At 41.9% G+C, this 23,152-nt stretch overlaps 1 protein-coding gene and 1 long non-coding RNA gene across 5 annotated transcripts in view; one reads left to right on the plus strand and one right to left on the minus strand.

Moving 5' to 3' along the window:
* LOC129524777 (uncharacterized) overlaps positions 1-23,152 on the minus strand; it is a 169,026-nt gene that overhangs the window by 20,969 nt on the left and 124,905 nt on the right. The gene's annotated exons all lie outside the window — the stretch shown is intronic.
* Positions 16,789-23,152, plus strand: part of PALM2AKAP2 (PALM2 and AKAP2 fusion) — a 533,118-nt gene continuing 526,754 nt past the window's right edge. For all 4 annotated transcript variants that reach the window (XM_055351792.2, XM_063696659.1, XM_063696660.1 and 1 more), the window contains exon 1: positions 16,789-16,808. In XM_055351792.2, the coding sequence (XP_055207767.2) occupies positions 16,804-16,808 (5 nt within the window). In that variant the 5' untranslated portion in view covers positions 16,789-16,803. The remainder of the gene's footprint in view (positions 16,809-23,152) is intronic.

Below are 23,152 nucleotides of genomic sequence, written 5' to 3' on the forward strand. Positions count from 1 at the left end.
AAAGGATCCAGTTCAGAATTACAAGTCACATTTAGTTGTCATTTCTCTCTTATCTCCTTCAGTCTGGAACAGTTCTTCACTCTTTGCTTGATTTTCATGACCTTGACAATTATAGGTCAGTTATTTTATAGAATGTCCTTCAGTTTGACTTTGTCCAGTGTTCCCTAGTGACTAACACAGGTTCTGAGCCTTTGGCAGGAATATCATAGAAGTGATGATGTGTTCTTCTCACTGCACTCCCTCGGATGGTACATAATGTCAATTTGTCTTATCACTGGTGATGTTCACTTTGGTCACGAGGTTAAGGTGGCATCTGTCTGCCTTCTCCACTGGAAAGGTACCTGTATTAGTCTGTTCTTAGGCTGCTAATAAAGACATACCTGAGACTGGGTAATTTATAAAGAAAAAGAGGTTAATGGACTCACAGTTCCACATGGCAAGGGAGGCCTCACCAGTCATGGTGGAAAGCAAAGGAGGAGCAAAGGCACATCTTACATGGTGACATGCAAGAGGGCATGTGCAGGGGAACTTCCCTTTATAAAACCATCAGATCTCATGAGACTTATTCACTATCAAGAGAACAGTATGGGGAAAAACCTGCCCCCATGATTCAATTACCTCCCACTGGGTCCCTCCCATGACATGAGAGGATTATTACAATTCAAGGTGAGATTTGGGTGGGGACACAGAGCCAAATCATATCAGTACCCTTCTCCATAACCCATTTGTCATACAACTAAGCCTTTTTCCCTCCCTCCTTCTCTTCCCTTCCCTTCCCTTCCCTTCCCTTCACTTCCCTTCCCTTCCCTTCCCTTCCCTTCCCTTCCCTTCCCTTCCCTTCCTTCCCTCCCTCCCTCCTTCCATTCTATTGACTCATGGATTTGTATTTTATTCAATGGTTCATAAGCTGCTTCTGTCATTTTTTTTCTGTTGCCCCTAATTTGGCCCTTGAGAGAAGATCAATTCAAGTGGGTCCCTATGTTCTTTTGAAATGTTCCATCATCCTTTGAGTACTTCTTTGCTTTCTGGCACAAGCTGTTTTAGGCTCATCTTGCACTTTTCCAGTCCTAGCTCTGGAATGAGTCATTTCTCCAAGGAGCTTTGGTTCCTTTTTGTGGAGAATCATATCTGGAAACCCAGATTTGTGGGCCAAGTATCCTCATTTTTATTGGGATATTACTGCTCCCAGACCCTCTCTTAGTGGACAGAACTAGGGAATATATGTTTGTATGTACATATTACATGTACATACAGATATGCATACATTTGTTTCTATCTATCTATCTGTCTATCTATCTATCTGTCATCTATCTATCACCATGTATTAACACCAATACCAGTAATTCCAATCCAACCCCACAGCTTTCATTCTAGTTTTTCCCTTTCTGTCTATATAACTCCCTTCTCTGACACTGAGAAACCCAGCTCCCTTATCCATAATGTATTCACTTATTTGCTCAATCTTCCTGCCAGTAACAAATCTCCCATCTGTGCCACCATCTTCATTTTGACTAGACTGATGTTCAACCTTGATGATAATCCTAATATGATATTGTTGGATAATGCTTCACATATGAAAAATAAGGTATACTTTGTTCTGATATACTATAAATTTAAAATACTTTATTATACATACATATATACATAAACATATTTTACTTACAGCTTATTCCATTCAGATAGCCACATTACTAGAGGTTCAAGAGTTAACGTTTATACCAATAGTGAATATGTCTTCAGGATTGGTTGTGACTTTGACATGGTGTAAATTTTTTTTTAAAAAGGGTAATAACCTATTAAAGATACTTCAACATCTAAAGAAAATTTCAGTTATTAAGATAAAAGCTTCAATGAAAGAAAATGCTCCAAATGACTGATATATGAACATCTAACCATGGTTCATATGGACTCCAGGATTCTGTCAAGGCAGAATGAGCTACAGGTATGTTAAAATCAAAACTATCTGGATTTCTAGAAAAGCTTATTCATTACATTTAGCTGTAATTATAACCATACAACTGATCCATGAAAACTCCTGTGTTCTCACCCCATAAATGCTTACAGGAGGACCTATTGGACTTCCTTGACTCTTCCCTTCACAAACTCTACCTCATTGGACTTCAATTATGCAACTAGTGAGATTCATCATATTTCTTGGGTTTCTTGGGATTCTCACCTTGTACCGCCTCAAGTTTGCTGGCTGTGACCTCAGGCTCTTGCTAATTCTTGTGTCCTCCCTCACCTCTGCTTAGACGTGGCAGATTGCTTTTGTTTCAGTCCCTGACTTGGCTCTGGAAGTGCTGACTGGGGCAGGGACCACTCTCTTTTTCACAAGGGAATGAAAGGCACAGAGCAGAACATATTCTAGAATGTTTTTGCCTTGTAGCACAGAGAGTCAAAGCCCAGAACTATTCTAAAAAGGCTAGCTAGCATTTAATTTAGATGGGAGAGTCCTGTGATTTGTACAGTGTTAAATTTGATCTGGTCAACCTTGCTCCTTTATACTGTAATTTAATATTCATTTTAAAAAGTGGTATTATTTGAGAGCCTTTCCTGGACCAAATTATTTTTCTTGAGACCAGTCACAGTGTTTGACATCAGAACATCAGAGATTCATCTGATGAAAAAGGAGAGCTTTAAAATATTCTTGGTCCTTAATTGCCCTCCATGGAAATATTAATTTCCAAGGAAGTACTGTGAGGCTGAGAAAGGTTCTGGAGTTCTTGAGATAAATTTCACGTTTCAGAGCCAGACTGTCTCCTGCCCACTATTTTTGTTTTAACTTCTCAAATACTTTTTAATGTTTTGGTTTAGGAGTGCAGTGGAAATGATGCTTATGAATATGAAAAATTAAAAGGGAAGCAGGACAAACACATTTAGTTCAAGTTCATCTTTTTAAGTTGTTGGCAGAGAAGGGTTTTATCTTAAGTTAAGGAATGCCTAGGGAAAAAAATCTGTAATGTTAAATAGAACCACATGTCAAGGCAGGGGGCCCAGAGAATAGGGGAATAGTTTGGAGAGGCCTCAAGGATGGCTCAGGAAGCAGAATTGCCACACTGGGCAGAGGGTCTAACCATTGGGACAAAGGGGCTTCTGAGCACCATCTCACACATCACGCCTACAATCGACAGAGCAGCCTTCAGGGCAGTCATCTCACGGCCAAGGACTGCTGCCACCCTGAGTCTGTGAGAGGCACCTCATTCCCCTCCTCTCCACTGATCGGCTCAGAGCCCAGAAAGTGGCATGTCCTGAAACCCTTGACTCCGACAAGCAACCTTGTGTGTGCCCTGAATGCTTTTACTTCCTAATAACTGACACCTTTTAAAGAAGCCCAGCACCTACCTCTTCTAATCCATCACTAAGTAGCCATGGAGTGTATGTAAACTGTGTGATTCTGCAGGAAAGCTATGAAAATTGATGTGGTCTGTGAAATTCAAACCCATCGCAGCTGATCCCTTAAACCAGAGCTGACCCCTTAAACCAAAATGGCCACAGGATCCACCAGATTACTTTAAAACTTTTACTTGTCATTTTCTAGGGGGAGATTTTGTACAAAGATAAAGATTTTTCTTGTTTTCCTAGAGAAAATTCAGGAGATCTGGACACACCAGATCTGACTATACTCTTGCATGGTGATGGTTGACTGGCCTGAGTAGAGGTTAACCCTGTATATGGTGTATAGTCTCCTTGTCACCACCCCCATCATTTCCTATGGTCCCTCTACCTGGCCCACTTTACTCTTTTAAAATGCCTGACTTCTGTTTGCTGAACTCTCAAAACTCACCCCAAATTATCCTGGCCGGGTTGGGGTAAGGTAAGAGAAAATAACTCAGAGGATGACAAAGGGGTGGGGAAGACTCCAGAACAAAATTACCCTATTTCAAAATGTTTAAGCAGGACATTCCCCTGCCTGCAGGCCACAGAACCTTAGCCTGATCCTGACTTGGACCTTCTCACTGACTCAGGTTCACTGCCCAGATCTGTGTCAGTGTCACTGGGCAAATATTGGAGGTGGGGGGTGTCAGCATCCTCTCTCACTCGCTGGAAAGAGGCCAGGGTGTAGTTCCATTTTCACAAAACAGTCTTACAGTTCAGGGACCAACAATATGGGGTCAGGGAAGCAAGGAGAGAAGCTGCCCTTGTTCCATACCTCCCATCCACTTCTGCTCCACAAACCTGTGTCCCCAGGGATAGCTGACACGTCAGGGGTGGCTGTGAGGGAGACAGCAAGTAGAGTGTAGGAGTGGTACTGCACTGTCCCTTTCCCAGGATTTGATCCTCAACCCAGGAGTACCCCTGCTATTTTCATGTTGCAGTAAGTTTGTAGGTCATGTTCGCATTTGGCATGCGAACATGAAACCTGTTGGGAGTAGTTGGCTGGAGTAAAATGGAGGTAAAGTTTTTGACGTTGAAGAGGTCAAGGAACTTTGAAGGAAGGTTTGCATAAGGCATTCACACCGCCATTTAAGTCAGTGATATGAGGATGATATAGGCAGAAAGAAGAGTTCTTGGAGTGTTGATGAAGGTGGGCAACTGGAAAAGGAAGTGGGAGGGAAAAGTTGGTATAATTCACTTGGTTAAAAGGAAGACATTTAAAAGTTTTATCTGAGAATGGAGGTATAACGGGAAGAAGTGGCAACCAGTAGCTAAAAAAATGCCTAGCCCAATTTGCTGATCTTTCTAATGATAGAAAGTTTACTACCTGAAAGCCAAGTTATTTCTTATTGGGAGTGACTTACTTAGTTCTCTAGATTAACATATAACAGAAAATGCTACTTGTGAATAACCAGTTGCATTACTTATTTTCCCCCAAGCCCTCTGATACTATAATTTGACAGCTCTCTAGGGGAGTGTATTGCAGAAAATCAAGTTCAATCAATACCTCAAACATTCCAGACTTCTTTGCACAGCTCTAATGCAAAAAGCTTGAGATATGTCATAGGTCACACACAGAATACAAGGTGGTCCTAGTCCAGAGGAAAGTGATGATAAGCTGCTGTTCATTTGCTGAGGTCAGGATCCTCTAATGGCACCTGTGGGCCTCTCTTGATGCTCTGCGGAGCTCAGTTGGTGCTATCGCCTTTCAAACTGAGTCATTCGAGCCGTGAGAATCAGGCTCAATGCCTTTCTCTTACCCACACATTCTGAGTCCTGGCATATTTCTTGATTCTCTTTCCTTTCCATGCCAACTTTCACTGCCCTAATTTAGGATCTCATCGTTGCTTGTCTAAACTATTGCAGCAGCCTTATCACTAGCTTTCCTGCCTCCAGTCTTGTGTACACTAAAATCCACCATCTACACTGCATGCCAGTACCTTGTGGACATGACACAGAAGCCATAGCATAAGACTGAGTGGGAGATAGGAGGTCCAACCTCCACATGATACTTTCCTCCACGTCACAATATACTGTCCCAGTTTCCCAGTGGGGAGAAAATCTAAACTACTTGAAATGAGATAGAATATAAATTATGGTTATAGATAAAACCAGCTATGTCAATCATGAAACATGGTTCTATTTGTTCTGAATGTGTCTCAAAAATTTCAAGGAAATAAAAATTATAAACTAGGGAAGACTATGACTGTCTCCAGTTATGATGGTCTGCTTGTCATTTGGAGGTGAGCTCAGTTAAGCTTCTGCATTCAAATCCACTTAGTCTCATTTCCAGCCTTAGCTTCAGCCTCATCTTTAACCACTTCCTTCAGGACCACTGCATTGCACAACCCCAGGGGGCACCATCACCCTGTATTTTAAGTTAATGGTACCACTGGAATTGAGCAATATTGTGGTCCTTTTCTGTGCCTCACATTCAAGCAATTGCCAGAAATATGTAGACTTCATCCTACTGATTCTTGTTCCTTGGTCTTTGATTTTGCTGGTCTCTCTACCTGGAAAACGTTCTCATGACATTTTTCTAAATTCTTGGACACAGAGGCACACAGAGGCACACACACACACACACACACACACTCTCTCTCTCTCTCTCTCTGTCTTTCCTGATCAAGTGTTAAAGACATAGTCTAAGTATCAGCCACTCCAGTAAGTTTTACCTATTTATCTACTCATCGTCATCTCTGTCATCACTAACAACCTTGAACTGCAATTTTAATCATATATGTAATCAGATGATTTTGATTATATAGATTTATTTAAAATATACATTTATATTTATAGATATATAAAAATATACTTATATTTATAGATATATAAATATATGTATTTCCGCTACTCAACCGTGAGTTCCTTAGGGGCATGTCTTATGCACCATTGCAGTCCCGTATTCTACTATAGGACCTGACACCATTTTTCCTTTAACTCAGTGCTAACAACCCTCTTGGCAGGTTTCCTATCCTGAAACTGACCCTTTCCCAGAATGAGAGCGATACTATCTATTCCGTTCACTGGAAACCCTGCCCTATCTATAGGGATATGATCTGATCCTATGGATTATACATTATACATAATACTTGTTCCCAAACATATTCCCAAAGTCTAGGTTAATTGAGTATTAATACTATGGGTGGAACATTAACAATCTAGACCATGTTGTATTGCCTCAAATGTAGTTAAGTTCCTTTTCATAATTTTCTCCAACATCAAATGAAGAGAACACAGATTTGCATGTTTTCCTGCATATTGTGCATGTGTGTGTGTGTGAGTGTGTGTGTGTTCACATGGGTCATGTTCTTGATCCCTTAGCTAGCAACATATACACAAAAAACAGATAACACTATACAGGCATAAGGCAGTCAGTGCATGCTTAGAGAAAAAAACATTTCTATGGGAGCCATCAGCTGTAATGACTTCGATTTGATTAAAGGTGCATCTAAGAAAGTACAACTTCTTGGGGTCTTGCTCAGGAGGAATTTTTTCATTATTTTATTCAACAAATATTTATTGAGATCCTACTATGTGATAGGTACTATTGCAGGGAACATGTGAATAAATAAAATTGAAAAATAAATCCTCAACCCCTCAGGGCTTACATTCAAATGAGTCCTTGACTGTATTTGTAGAAGATGTTCCACTCACATTTTTCCAAGGGCTAGATAACATTCTGCCTCAGGAATAAACCCCAATTTTCCACTCTCAGAAGGGAGAAATGAGTTTTAAGTTTCATATGATCCTCCTCAAAAGAGTTTCCAAAAAAAATTTGAGGTCCATCTCTGTTGCGGGAAGTCAGGGACCCCGAATGGAGGGACCAGCTGAAGCCATGGCAGAAGAACGTGGATTGTGAAGATTTCATGGACATTTATTAGTTCCCCAAATTAATATTTTTATAATTTCTGATGCCTGTCTTTACTGCAGTCTCTAAACATAAGTTGTGAAGATTTCAGGGACACTTATCACTTCCCCAATCAATACCCTTGTGATTTCCTATGCCCGTCTTTACTTTAATCTCTTAATCCTGTCATCTTGTAAGCTGAGGAGGATGTATGTCGCCTCAGGACCCTGTGATGATTGCGTTAACTGCACAAATTGTAGAGCATGTGTGTTTGAACAATATGAAATCTGGGCACCTTGAAAAAAGAACAGGATAACAGCAATGTTTGGGGAACAAAAGAGATAACCTTAAACTCTGACTGCCAGTGAGCCGGGCGGAACAGAGCCATATTTCTCTTCTTTCAAAAGCAAATGGGAGAAATATCGCTGAATTCTTTTTCTCTGCAAGGAACATCCCTGAGAAAGAGAATGCACCCCTGAGGGTGGGCCTCTAAAATGGCCCCCTTGGGTGTGACCGTCTTCTACGGTCGAGACTGTAGGGATGAAATAAGCCCCAGCCTCCCATAGCGCTGCCAGGCTTATTAGGATGAGGAAATTCCCGCCTAATAAATTTTGGTCAGACCAGTTGCTCTCAAACCCTGTCTCCTGATAAGATGTTATCAATGACAATGGTGCCCGAAACTTCATTAGCAATTTTAATTTCACCCTGGTCCTGTGGTCCTGTGATCTCGCCCTGCCTCCATTTGCCTTGTGAAGGCATGTGAAGTACGTGATCTCTGTGACCCACACCCTAATCGTACACTCCCTCCCCTTTTGAAAATCCCTAATACAAACTTGCTGGTTTTGCAGCTCATGGGGCATCATGGAACCTACTGACATATGATGTCTCCCCAGGATGCCCAGCTTTAAAATTTCTCTCTTTTGTACTCTGTCCCTTTATTTCTCAAACTGGCCGATGCTTAGGGAAAATAGAAAAGAACCTACGTGAAATATCGGGGGTAAATTTTCCCCAATATCTGGCTGAATTTCCCCCGATAATCTCTGCCACAGTTGCTTTTAATATTGACATTTATCCTGTGCGCAGTGGCTCATGCCTGTAATCCCAGCACTTTGGGAGGCGGAGGTGGGCGGATCACAAGGTCTGGAGTTCGAGACCAGCCTGAACAACATGGCAAAACCCTGTCTCTACTAAAAATACAAAAATTCGCCAGGCATGGTGGCAGCGCCTGTAATCCCAGCTACTCAGGAGGCTGAGGCAGGAGAATCACTTGTACCCAGGAGGTGGAGGTTGCAGTGAGCCGAGATCGTGCCACTGCAATTCAGCCTGGGCAACAGAGCAAGACTACATCTCAAAAAAAATTGACATTTAATACTGTATTAGATGAAAGTATTTAATGATGATATACATAAGCCTCCCTTCAAAGATACCACAAAATAACCAAATAGCTTCTCCATCTTCATGCAGGAGATGGTGGAGCTGATAGGATTATACTGAGTTAAGTATTAATGGCCTTATATCAATTAAACATCACTGATGTCTTCTGGCTCTCAGCTTAACCAATGTGCAGCATATCTGGATGACATTGCCCTTGCCTCTCTCTAATGTGTGGTTAAGGGGTAGCTATTTTCCTCGGCAAAGTCCCCTTGATGAGTCCATGGTGTCACTGGGTTATGTCTGAGAGATCATTGTTCTTCTTCCATCATAGGTCAGACTTGGCAGTGGTGAAATAAATGTTCTTGCTACATCTGCACACACATAATCATGAGCTGTTCTGAACACATACGTCATTTTGTGGATGTGTGAGTGGATTCTCAAAACAAAAAACAAATAGGTCTTTTCAGCTTTCTGAGCTAGAAAAAACAATAAGTATGCTGCAACAAAGAGGATGATCCCAGGTCAAGTGCAGAAGTTTGTGTTGGCTGTGGGACTAAGTCACCCTCAGGATCCCTCCATCCTCAATAGACTATGATTCCAAGAATTATCCAGAGTCAGAAGCCAGTGCTTTCAGTGTCTGATGTGAGCATACCCATAAATATATATATAGAAATCAATAGAAAGACTGTGAAGGGGGGAGATCAATTTTGCCCATGTTTAACCAAAGAAAAGACTGATTTGCATTTTCCCAACATCCTGTCACAATCTGTAGGCCACTTTTACCCAACGTCTGCAGAATTGCAAGAGATCATTTGAGTGACGTATTTCAGAGAGAACTTATTCGTGGTAGAAGACTAAGACATGAAGGCTAACAGTGACTCCATGATATTAACTCCAGCCCTATAACCAAGTGGGAAGTCCACAGATGAACAAAACTCCATCCATTATTTATTTACTTATTGAGACAGGGTCTTGCTCTGTTGTCCAGGCTGGACGACAGTCATGTCAAGTACTCTAGTAATGTCAGGTAGATGAGAAGACTGCCTGTTTTTACATTTTAATTATCAATCTGATGGTTTGCTTTTGGTATGTTAATATATTTATATTATAAATTTATTTATTTATTGTAACAGGGTCTTGCTCTGTCGTCCAGGCTGGAGTGTAATGGCTCTATCATAGCTCATTTCAGTCTCAAACTCCTGGACTCAAACAATCCTCCTGATTCAGCCTCCCAAAGTGCTGGATTATAGGCATGAGCCACTGTGCCCAGAACCATAAATTATTGAATTACACCCTCTGACCCCCCCTCCACCTTACAGCGCTAGATGAACAAATACCTAATTTCAGTTAGAGTTGTTTCTTTTCTACACGTCTCTAACAGTAGCATTATGTACATGGTAATATAAAAAGGCAAAACAGTGCATGGTATAAAAAGTAAAAAAGTACAGGAAGCTCCATAGGATATAATACTTCCTACTGTAGGAATACAACTGAAATCCACTAATACCAAGTAGATGAGAAGACTACTTGTTTTTACATTTTGATTATCAATCTAGTGGTTTGCTTTTGGTTTGTTAATACATTGGAAGGCTGCATTGAGCTTGACAGTGATTGTGCTGGTTCTTATTCCCATCATACTCAGATAGACATTTTAAATTATGGTGATATGTCCATTCATCCAACACTGACAAGGAACAACAATGCCACCCGAATATGGAAATGAATACATTTTCCAAACAACTAAATTTTAGCCTAGCCAAATTGGAAACATTAAGAGCCTAATCTGAATGGAAAATTGTGACAGCCTGTTTAGTTAAACACGGGTGCTGAACATTGTTACTGCTTAATGTTCTCGGGAACTACTGAGATACGTAAGCCTATGTATTCCCCTTTTAAACAACCTTCACACATGTTGAAGTGTGGTCCCGAACTGATGTTTTGGTGGCTGTTGTTGCCTTGTGTGCATTTTCACAGTTTTCTTCCTTGTAGTGGTTACTGCCTAAAGTACCACTTTTCCTGTTTTTCTCCAACCCCTTCTCATGTGTGTTTCTATTTTTAGTAAACCAGAAAACCATTTAACCAAACATACTAAGTGTTATATCTAGTCATATATAGAGTTGTGTTTGTTTGTTTTGAATCAGGGAACACTGAGATCCTGGTGAGAAGTGTGGACCCCTCTTCTCTATCCCCTACCTCCTCCCAAGCCATAATTCTATCTATAGTCTCAGCCAAATCCCTGACACCCATACATGGCCCCCAGTTTAGGAATTTCTGTTCTAGTATGGATGTTCTTTAAAGAATTAAAAATAGAACTTCCATTCCATCCAGCAATGCCACTACTTGGTAATTATTTGAAGGAAAATAAATCATTATATGAAAAAGACACATGCACACACATGTTTATAGCAGCACAATTCACAATTGCAAAGATATAGAACTAACCTAAGTGCCCATCAACCAAAGAAAATACGGTGTATATATACACCACGAAATACTACTCAACCACAAAAACGGACAAAATAATGTCTTTTGCAGCAACTTGGATGGAGCTGGAGGCCATTATTCTAAGTGAAGTAACTCAGGAATGGAAAACCAAATATTGTATGTTCTTGCTTGTAAGTGGAAGCTCAGCTATCAGGATGCAAAGGCATAAGAATGATATAATGGACTCTGGGAACTTGAAGGGGAAGGTTGGGAGGGAGGTGAGGGATAGAAGACTACATATTGGGTGTAGTGTACACTGCTTGGGTGACAGGTGCACTAAAATCTCAGAAATCACCACTAAAGAATTGATCCACGTAACCAAAAACCACCTGTACCCTCAAAACTATTTAAAAAATTTTAAGAAAGTATTTCTGTTGTAAAGCTCATGCATTTTGCCTATGTGAAATCCCATTAGGTTTTGCTGTCCAAGGTGAATCATTCTTTGATAGATCAGGAGGTTGAAGACTTCGGTTCTGTTGATGAATTTGACTCTTACTGCTATGACTTGAACAAGTTTTTAACTACTCTAAACTTAAGTTTTTTCATCTATAAAATGATGATAATAAATAACTGTCCTATAGGATAATTGCAGGATGAATATAAAACAACATATAAGCAAGGAAATTGCAAATTTCAGACTAGTAGAACTTAGCCCAAGGTCCATGGACAAGGGATGAGCTTCAGAGCATCAGCAAATGCCCTGATATTTTCAGCAAAATGTGGGTTTGTGCTACCTGTGTGTTTTTCATCAGAAGTTTATGACCTCAAGAAAGTAAGAATAAGTGCTTCTAGCATGGACTTTATGATATCATTGTTTTGCTTATTTCCCAATTCTAAACTACATTTCAGATAGGAAGAGCTGTTAATTTACTGACTTCCAGGTTAGAGAGGCATTAATATGTACTAGGTGTGCAAAGGATCCTCAGTGAACTCAGCTTGATGAATTAACTATGATTTCACTAATCAACTAGCTAATGAATTAACTATTAGAGAATGTGTACCCATGTATCTGCATAGTCATACTCTGCTACTTTGTAGCTGATATGGTCTGGATGTGTGTCCCCTCCAAATCTCATGTTAACATGTGATCCCTAGTGTTGGAGGTGGGGCCTAGTGGGAAGTATTGGATCATGGAGGTGGATCCCTCATGAATGGCTTAGAGCCATTTCCTTGGTGATGAGTGAGTTCTTGCTCTGTTAGTTCATGTGATATCTGGTGGTTTAAGAGTCTGGGACCACTACTCTCTCTTGTTCCCTCTCTCTTGCTCCCACTCTTGCCATGTGATATACTGGCTCCCCGTTTGCTTTCTACCACAAGTGTAAGCTTCCTGAGACCTCACTAGGAGCAGATGCCAGCGTCATGCTTCCTGTACAGTCTGTAGAACTGTGACCCAAAATAAGCCTCTTTTCTTGATAAATTACCCAGTCTCAGGTATTCCTTTATAGCAATGTAAATGGACTAACACCGTTAGTGATAACAGATAGTTCACAAATGGACTAACGGATATAGATAGCTATGCTATATTTACCAGTATAATCTATATTATTTTAAGTAAATAAATAGATTACCTGGGCTAACATTCTTACTTCATTAACGAAAATAAACAAATTGGTCTTCTCAGTGTCTGTTATCTGTACTGGTTTCCTTTCTTCAAAGGGATATCATGAAGATAAATAAAGATATAGCTATTAAAATGTTTGAAATTTCAGGGAAAATTGCAATGTAATGAGGGTGATGATGAGGATTAGCTAATTAGAGTTATTGTTTATTGAGTATCTACTAAGTACCAGACTCTGTTCTAGGCATTTAATACACTTTGTGTTTAATTTTCAAAACAACATTTAAAGATAGGTATTATTGCCCTCATTTTATAGGTAAAGAAACCTGAGACTTAGGTTAAGTAATAGATCCAAGTTCACAAAGCTAGTAAATGTAAAGCTGGAATTTTAATCAAAGTCTGTTTGACTCTACAGTCTGTTATTTTTTTTCCTACAGTTAATATAGCAGAAAATATATTTGTGACTCTTAATAAGGCATAACCCAGCCCTATAAAATGAATTTTTCTTATTTTCCTATTGCATTTGAAAATTGTAATAGTCAGTCTACTAACTTTAAAAAACTTAGGATGTACCTAAAACTCAATTTAACCTTTATATTAAAGTTAAGAAATGCCTTTGAAAGGTTTCAGGCAAGGGGATGATATGATCAGATTAGTGCCTTTGGAAGTTTGCTCTGGCTGTAGGGTTGAGTGGGTTGGCATGGGATGTGACTGGGGGCAAGGAGGCCAAGAGGGAGACTGTTTTAACAATAGCAATGGGGTTGGAGAGAAGTGAATGGGCTTGATGACTATTTAGAGGATAGCCTGGATAAATCTTGTTCATTGACTGGATATGGGAGGTCAGGATGGTTAGAAATCAAGACAGACACCCAGATTTTTGGGTGAGGCCTTACATCCTTTCTGGTATTAGGATAGGGGGCAGGTTATTAGGGAGAGATTTATAGGTGAAAATGACAAGTGCTTCTGGGACATACTGGGTTTGAGGTGTTTGTGAAGATGTTACAATGACCTTTGGGAATCGGTTTTGAAGTTTAAGAGCATAATCTGGACTACAAACTTAGTTTTGGAAGTCAGCATCATATTGGTGGTTAAGTTAAGCCATAGAAGTAGATGAAATTGCTCAAGGAGGGTATGTATAGTGAGAAGTGAAGAGAATTTAGGCAAGAATCCTACAGAACACCAAGATTTAAGAGACAAATAGAAGGGGTAGCTAGAGAGGTGTGGTACTGTGTTGTCACAGAAGACTGTTTCAAGATGGAAGGGATGACTCTAAATATTTACCCCAAAGAGAATACATTTATTCACATAAAGACCTGTACATGAATGTTTATAGCAGTTTTATTTCATAATTGCCATAAACTGAAAACAACAAATATTCCTCAAGTGGTGAATGGATAGACACATTGTGATGCATCTGTACAATTGAAAGCTATACTTATCAATGAAAAGGACCTACCTACCTATATACACAACATGGATGGATCTCAAAAGCATTTGCAATGTGAAAGAAATTGAACATGAAAGGCTACATACTGTCTGATTCCATTTATATGATATTCTATAAGAAGCAAAATCATGAGAACAGAGATGAGACCAGTGGTTGCCAGAGGCTGGAGGTAGGAGGAGTGGATTGACTATGAAGGGACTTAAAAGAACGGTTTGGGGGTGATGGTCATGTAATATATTGACTATGGTGGTAGTTATATGATTGCATAATGTATCTAAACTCATAGGCCTGTACACCTACAAAGGGTGAATTCCACTGCATATAAATTATACCTGAATAAACCTGACTTCAAGTAAAAAAATCAAAAACAAAAGGGAGCCGTTAAAATGTTCAACACAGCTTTAAAATGACATAAGAAGAGGACTGAGACATATCCATTTGGCATTGGGGACTTTACAGGGAGCAGTGGCAGTGGCATGGGGGAGGCAGAAGCCAGAACGCTAAGCATTGAGGAGAATGGCAAAGATTATTGGTTGTCTGTCCCCCATACCCATTTTCCCCTTCTTACATGGGAATGGAGGTCTCAACTTTTGGATAGGCTCATGACTATGCAGAGTAAAGACTTCTTTGTCTACTCTCCCTAGAAACTGAATGTAGCCATGTGACTGAATTCTGGCCAAGGAGATCTAAGTGTCCTGAGGCAGCTTCTGGGAGCTTTTCTTAAGAGGCACCTGGTGTGCTTCCTTTACCTACTTTTCTTTCCTCTTTCCACATTTATGTTGGCTGGAATGCAGACATAAGGGCTAGAGCCAGAGCAGCCAACTTGGACCATGAAACAATTTTAGGAAGGGAGACCACATATGATAGAGCAATGTTTTGTAGGAGCCTGGATCTCTTTGCTCTTTCAGGAGTTGAGCTGACAAACTGGCCCAGGACAGCTTATCTCTGAACTTTTAAGACACAAAAGCACATCTTTTTCCTGTTTAAGCCTCTTAATTATTCACACATGAACTTAATCCTATATGCAACTGGAAAGGGACATGGATTGGGGGAGGGTTTTATGATCTCCGAATTCACATAGAATTTCTCTGTGAAGGGAAACCTGGAGTTGATCCAGAATTTCCTTCCACAAAACAGCTCTTTGAATCTTCACTGGGTTTGACTTTGCATCTCACTCTCCAGAGGAAAATGAGGAGCAGTGAATCCACTGAGAACATTTTGCAGGGTTCTCTTCCCAGCCCCTTGACATGTGGAGCTGTCTCCCATCTAGAGCCACCATACAGAGTTGACTGGCAGGAAAGCCCTAGCCCTGTGGCTTGCATATCTGAGCCCTCTCCCCTTTCAACCCCAGTCCCTCAGGAAGGCTTTCCCTGAACACCTACCTAGGCACATCCACTTCCCTTTTATTCTCCATCAAAGCATTTTTTTAAAAAAACACGTCTTTATTAAGACATAATTCATAGACCACAAAATTCACCCAGAGTGTATAATTCAATAGCTTTCAGTATGTTCAGTTGCACAATCATCACCAAAAATTAATTCTAGAACATTCATCACAGCATCTAATTACTTAATTTTTATAGCAATATTTTCAGCCTGTGACGATATGTTTATTTTTGTCTTTATCTGTGCTTTGCCTTTCTACTTTAACCCGTGAGCTCCTGCAGGGCAGGGACTGTGATGGCTATGCTTATGCTTGGTGCTGCGTTTTCAGCACCTGGCAGACACCGACTCACAGAGGGACCCGGCTGCAAGATACAAGAAAAGCCTGAAGCTGTCCCATCTACTCTTCACTGTAGCAGGTGCAGGACACCTGGATGAGAACCAGGTCCCTGCTCTGGAAACCGTTAGGAGTAGAGGATTCTCAGAGGGGGTGGAGGCAGGGAGTACGTACTCCAGGTGGCTTATTACCGCGGGGTCGGGGCCGTGGTAATTTGGGAAACCATAGTCAATATAGCTATTGTTTTCAAATAGCAGACTAGGGAAAGTGACCCTGGACAATGTCTTCCTGGCAGGCGGGAACACGCAGAATTTGGAGTGAAACGGAAAGGGGCATGGGGTCGCCAAGGTGGTGAAACGCCGCATTAAGGCGCTTCAAGATAGCTGGAGTTTTGCTTGGGAAACTCAGAGGGATCTCGCCCGGCCGGCACAATGGCGTTTCTGAACCCATGCCCAGCCCACTGGGGGCAGTCCTTGCTGCTTGCAGAGGCCAGACGCTTCTTGCAACTTCTAAGCGGCAAGAGCTGCCACCTTGCCAATGACTCACCCGTTTCCCTATGCCCTCTGGGCTGTGCCACCCGCCGCAGCCGCCCTGCTCCCCCACCCACCCTTCTCCCCAGGCTCCGCGCCGCGCCGCCAGTCCCAGGGGAGCCGCCGGCGCACCTGGCGCCTAGGGCGCACGGCACTGCGCGCTGGTGGGCACCTCACCCGACGCGCAGCTGCCAGCGCGCTCCCTCCCCGAAACCCTGAAGTGGGGTGGCTTGTCTAGCGCCCAGCGAACAACATCCAATTGCTTCCCGTTTTATTCGCAGGCTGGGAGCTGAGAGAGCCTGAGCATTCACTTTCAACCCTCCAGGGGAGGAGGGGGTGCGGGTGGGGAGAGGAGACGGCTCCCAGCTCCACCTCGCGCGCGGCGCGGCCAGTGCACTCGGCTCCGGGAGAGGCGAGCAGCGCCGGTGAGCCCCGCAGCAGCGCACCCGGCCGCCGAGCCCCGCGATGGAGTGAGTATCCCCGAGCCGCGCCGCCAGCTGCTCTCCTCTCGGCATGTTGCCATGGTGACCGCGGCGGCAGGCAGATCCCGCTCGGGTCCGCGTCCAGGATGGGTGTTTAATTTCAGCCCCGTGTGTACGCCTGGTGTTTCTATAGCAGCCGCCGCGGCGGCAGGAGGCAAGGGGTGGGAGCCCCGGGTGGCGTGGTTTTTGCGGCTGCCCCTTGGCTAGCAGGGCCTTGGGGGCGAGTGAGGGGAGTAGATGATGTTGCTAAGGACGGAGGCACGTTCTAGGCTTTCCTATCTCTGCCCCAAGCTTCCGCTTATCGGGGAGTTGGCCGCAATAGCCATGACTTCCGATTCCTAACCATGTCAGCATTATTGGACTGCAGTTAAAAAAAGAGGGAGGGGGTCACTGCGGATCGGAAGCAAACGCGGTTCAGTGTGAAGCGTGTAATGGAAGGATGAGTTAGTGGGTAATATGAGCCAGGGCTGCAATGTCCTGACTACTAGAAACCATCAGAAGACCCAAAAGAATTGATTTGTTCCTAGGGTATTGGAGAAATAAGACAGAAACATATTGGCAGCAGCCCGGAGTGGAATTACAACGTTTGGCACCGTGAATACGGCATGGATGGGTGGGGAAGACAAGAGAGGCGTTAACCAGAAAAGACATTAAATAAAGGGCTCCGGTTGTGGGTCTGGTCTAGGATTCCTCTTTTCTCTGTGTTTGCATCCCTACATTGCTTTTTGGACACTCTCTCGAGCTGCTGCCACAGCAGTACCACTCTGACAAGCGACAGCCAGCCACTCCAAGGAAGGGTCATTTTTGGAGCCAGCTATTAGATCCCGCTCACTTGGTCAGCTTCTCCTCTTCCGTTCTCTTCCCACACTACTCCTTGACATTGAGGCCGTCTGAAATCATGTTTCAAGTTAGAGATAAAGTCATGTTTTCAGACATCAGGACCTTCGTACCAAACCCAAGAAACCTTAGATGCAGCCTTTATCCCTCTGCGTATCTGATTGTGTAGATGCAATTTAATCCTCAGAAAGACTGCTAAAGCAGAAGTGAGAGATGGTGTAGCATTGTAGGAGTCACAGTCGTGGATTTCAGGCCCCACCTAGCCTGATATTGCTGTTATTGATTTCCTACTCCAGCAATTGAATGTCTCTGAGCCTCAGTTTCCCTATCTCTGCAATGGAAACAAAGATGTTCCTTACTCACTCTGAAGCATTATTGAGAGGATCATGTAATATTTGTATCTCTTCCAAAGGGCTTTGTAAATTGTAAGATATGTACAAATTTAAGGAACTAGTGTCATGTTTAAGAGCTGGGCTCTGGAGTCAGATTGGCTGGTTTGAGCCTTCTGACACTTTGCTGAATGATGTTAATCTCCCTGGGCCTCATTTTCCCCATCTGGAAAATGGGAATAATAATAGTAACTATTTCATGTACTTTTTGTGAACATTAAGGAAGTTAATGATGTAAATTGATACATATACATATAAGGTTCTTAGAACAGAGCCTGGCATAAAGTAAGCTCAATAAATATCATCTATTATCTATGAATATTATCTATTATTATTAGGTTGGTACAACAGTAATTGCAGTTTTTGCCATTACTTTCAATGGCAAAAACCGCAAATTACTGTTGCACCAACCTAATACTACAGTCTACAGCATTTATTGGGGTTTCGGATTGGCACCAAGCTATTCTTCATTTTAGACAGGGTCTCACTCTGTCACCCAGGCTGGAGTGCAATGGCGCTATCGTGGCTCACTGCAGTATTGACCTCCTGGACTCAAACAATCCTCCCACCTCAGCCTTCTGATGAGACTACAGGCATGTACAACCATGCCCAGCTAATTTTTAATTTTTCATACAGACGGGATTGTCCTATGTTGCTCAGGCTAGTCTTGAACTTCTGGGCTCAAGCAATCCTCCTGCCCCGGTCTTGCTGGGATTATAGGTGTGAGCCGCCATGCCCAGTCTTTTTTTTTTTTTTTTTTAATTTATAAAGAAATACATGGTGTGGTGGTTCATGACTGCAATCTCAATGCTTTGAGGACAGAGGTGGTAGGAAGTCCTGATGAGCCCAGGAGTTCGAGAATGCGCTGAGCTATAATTGCACCACTGCACTGGGTGACAGAGCAAAACCTCATCTCAAAAAAAGAAAGAAAGAAAGAAAAGAAGGAAGGAAGAAGGAAAGAAAGAAAGAAAGAGAAAGAAAGAAAGAAAGAAAGAGGGGGAGGGAGGGAGCGAGGGAGGGAAGGAAGGAAAGAAAGGGAAAGACAATGCCTGAAGGGCAATTGAGAGTGACATAATTCCCAAGATAGCACTGTAGATGTGAGAACTAGCAAGAAGCCACAGCAGGCTTGGGTATGCGGAACAGACTCGGCCTGATGCACACTTCATTCTTGTTCCTCACTGTCATTTTCTTAGACATGGAGACTGTCCTTTACAAGAGACTGAACATAGATCTAGTCCTCTCACTGGGTAGTGCTAAAGGAGAGCCTGGTCATTTGCCAGGGCAGCAACTTTCATCTTTATGCTCTCACATGGATAATCTAATATTTGATATCTTTCTCCCAGACTTAGCACTTGGGTGCTCAATAACTGGAACAGCACACAGGATTGGTAAGTTTACAAAGGTCCTCAGCTTTTTCCCACATTCCCTCTGAGTCTCCTGGCTAAGGTTTCCTCCAGGTGTGCTAAGTTCACACCTGGAACTCCTTGTGAACAAAGACCTTCCTCATCACATTCTTCTCGCTCCACAGGATCCAAATTACTGCCTCAATTAGCCTCCTTCTCCCTAATCAACTTGGCCTCAGCTTTCCCATTCCCAAGCGACATTCCAAAGTTCTCACTTCCTGGTTAACCTTCCCAATTTCCAACTCAGTTTTCTGCCCTACTTCATTTGCTTCCTTAATGTATTAGGCTGTTCCTGCATTGTTATAAAGAAATACTTGAGACAGGGTAATTTATAAAGAAAAGAGCTTTAATTGGCTGATGATTCTGCAGGCTGTATAGAAGTGTGGTACAGGAGTCAGCTCAGCTTCCGGTGAGGCCTCAGGAAACTTTCAGTCATGGAGAAAGGTGAAGCAGAAGGCTGGCAAGTTGTATGGTGGGAGCAGGAGCAAGAGCAAGGGGTGGCAGGGGGTGTCACAGACTTTAAACAACCAGATCTCAGGAGAACTCACTCACTATTGCGAGTGAACACCAAGGCCCCGTCCCCAGGATTCACCCCCAGGACCAAAACACCTCCCACCACGCCCCATGTACAACACTGGGGATTACATCTCAACATGATACCTGGAGGGGGACATCCAATCTACATCACTTAATATACTGAGCTTTTTCTTTCTTTTTTCCCTTTTAGAATATCATCTTTTCCTGTCCCTCCTTGGGTCTCACAACATTTCCCTTGTGCCAAATACTGCCCCTACCCTTCAATCTAAACACTCCTCAAATTTCATCCCAGGTAGGAAAGCCCACTTTGAATACGAGTGAAATAGGGACTCCATTCCCCTTACTTACTGTAACCAACTTATATTTATAAACATTTATTAAAAGAGGGAATAAAATTCACTTCTTTTATGTTTTAATTTAACCAACAGATGTTTGTTGAGATTAGCACTGGTCAACAAAACAGTCATGATTCTCTTTGTCTGATGAGAGATAGATGTTAAATCAGTAAACGTGTGTGTATACTGATTGAATTTCTCCTCAGAAAAGGGGTTTTTCTTTTCTATCACATTGTCAGGCTGCAAATTTTCTCAACTTTTATGCTCTGCTTCCCTTATGAAACCGAATGCCTTTAACAGCACCCAAGTCACCTCTTGAATGCTTTGCTGCTTAGGAATTTCTTCCACCAGATGCCCTAAATCATCTCTCTCAAGTTCAAAGTTCCACAAATCTCTAGGGCAAGGGAAAAATGCTGCCAGTTTCTTTGCTAAAACATAGCAAGAGTCACCTTTGCTCCAGTTCCCAACAAATTTTTCATTTCCATCTGAGACCTCCTCAGCCTGGATTTCATTGTCCATATCATTATCAGCATTTTGGTCAAGGCCATTCAGCAAGTCTCTAGGGAGTTCCAAACTTTCCCACATTTTCCTGTCTTCTTCTGAGCCCTCCAAACTGTTTCAACCTCTGCCTGTTACCCAGTTCCAAAGTTGGCTTCACAGTTTTGACTATTTTTTCAGCAACACCCAACTCTACTGGTACCAATGTACTGTATTAGTCTGTTTTCATGCTGCTGATTAAGACATACCTGGGACTGGGCAATTTACAAAGGAAAGAGGTTTAATGGTGAACTCACAGTTCCATGTGGCTGGGGAAGCCTCACAATCATGGCAGAAGGCAAGGAGGAGCAAGTCACATCTTATGTGGAGGGCAGCAGGCAAAAAGAAAGCTTGTGCAGAGAAACTTCAACTTTAAAAACCACCAGATCTCATGAGACCCATTCACTATCATGAGACCAGCAAGGGAAAGGCCTGCCCCCATGATTCAATCATCTCCCACCAGGTGCTTTCCAACACATGGGAATTGTGGGAGCTACAAGACGAGATTTGGGTGGGGACACAGAGAGAAACCATATCACCAAGGTTTCCAATTTAAAATGAAACTTAGTGAAAATTAGGATACATAGTCATTTTTTTCACAAGCATTGTTGGTTTTAGTAAAATAAGAGCTTCTTAGTTTAAGAAAAAAAAAAAAAACCCAGCCGTAAAAGAGAATGAAATCATGTCCTTTACAGCAATGTGGATGGAGCTGGATGCCATTATCCTAAATGAGCTAACTCAGAAACAGAAAACCAAATATTGCATGTTCTCATTTATAAGTGAGAGCTAAATGATGTGTACACATGGACATAAAGATGAAAATAATAGATACTGGGAACCTCAAAACAGGGAAGGGTGGGAAGGGACAAGGGTTGAAAAATTACCTATTGAGTACAGTGTTCACTATTTGGGTAATGGGTACATTAGAAGCCCAGTCCCCACCAGTATACAATATACCCAAGTAACAAACTTGCACATGTACTCACCTGAATCTAAAATAAAATAAAATTTACAAAAGGTCTATCTTGGAAAAGAAGAAAAGTCTAATTTCCACCTTAAGAGGCTAGAAGAGCAAACTAAATCCAAAGCAAGCAGAAAAAGAAATAAAAGAAAGAAAGAAAAATCTAGGTAATAAACAAGAAAAGAGGGTACTAACTGATGGAAGTTAAAATTTTTCTTAGTGACATGCTCTGTACTGGATGTGTAGAACAGAGAAGACCTACTGGAAAACCAGAAGGTGGGGTTGGTGTCATGTTGTGTACCATGTCAGCGTTCTTGTGTGGTACATGAAACATCAGGCAATGGCAGGTACTTGCTGCCCTCCTGGGTGGGTTGGGTATGAGATCCAGGTGTTTGTAGGAATGCACTTTAACACCTGCAGTTATTAATTTGATGCCACACCTATGGATTTTGCCTCACACTTCTCTGGAATGGTCTTCAAAACAGTATGGGATCCAAAAGGCACAAAGAACATAACACGAGAACTCTAAGTTGTTGCGATCCCTGTAAGCCCTGGGGCTCTGACAATGTGGGTGGCAGCCTTGGACCAGAAGTGGCATTCCCCATCACCAGTCAGATGCCTGTTATCACATGGACTTAGGCTTATAGCATCCAGTGGTGATCACGAAACATCTGAAGTTTGATTCTGCAAATGAATAAATCTAGGTTCATGAAAGAATAAGTGCAGTAGGGACATTAAGTTACAGATAACTTAAGGTTCTTAACACATGCCTTCATTCATTCATCCAGTAACTCATTTAGTTAGCAAATATTTATTGAATACTTTCTATGTATGAAGCACTGTGATAGGTACTTGTGATAAATGGTGATTAAAAACATCCCTTACCCTGTCTTCAAGGAGCTTACGGCTTAGTCTATGCGTGACTATGGATACTTTGTGAGTTTGAACTATTTTTCTTGCTAAATCAGTCTTCTGATGACACAAAATGTGGCATTTCGTGTGCTCAGCATATGGTGGGCATTAAACAAATGTGTTTAGAAATGCGTAAGACTTTTAGAAGTTAATTTCTATGATGAAAGTAATGTATGCTTTTTAAAACAGTTCAAATATTATGGAAGTTTATGAAGTAAATATCCCCATTTTCCATTCTCTCACTCATATCTCAGTTCGTAGAGGTGATTACCATGAACACTTGGGAAACCTCTTTCCAGATATTTTCCATGCAAACATCATAGAGTTGGAAACACTTATATATATATATATATATATAGGTTTAAATATTTCTTTTACATAAATGAAATCATACCACATATGTTGTTCTGCAGCTTGCTTT

This window comes from Gorilla gorilla, chromosome 13 (assembly GCF_029281585.2).
Source record: "Gorilla gorilla gorilla isolate KB3781 chromosome 13, NHGRI_mGorGor1-v2.1_pri, whole genome shotgun sequence".
Classification (NCBI taxonomy): domain Eukaryota; kingdom Metazoa; phylum Chordata; class Mammalia; order Primates; family Hominidae; genus Gorilla; species Gorilla gorilla.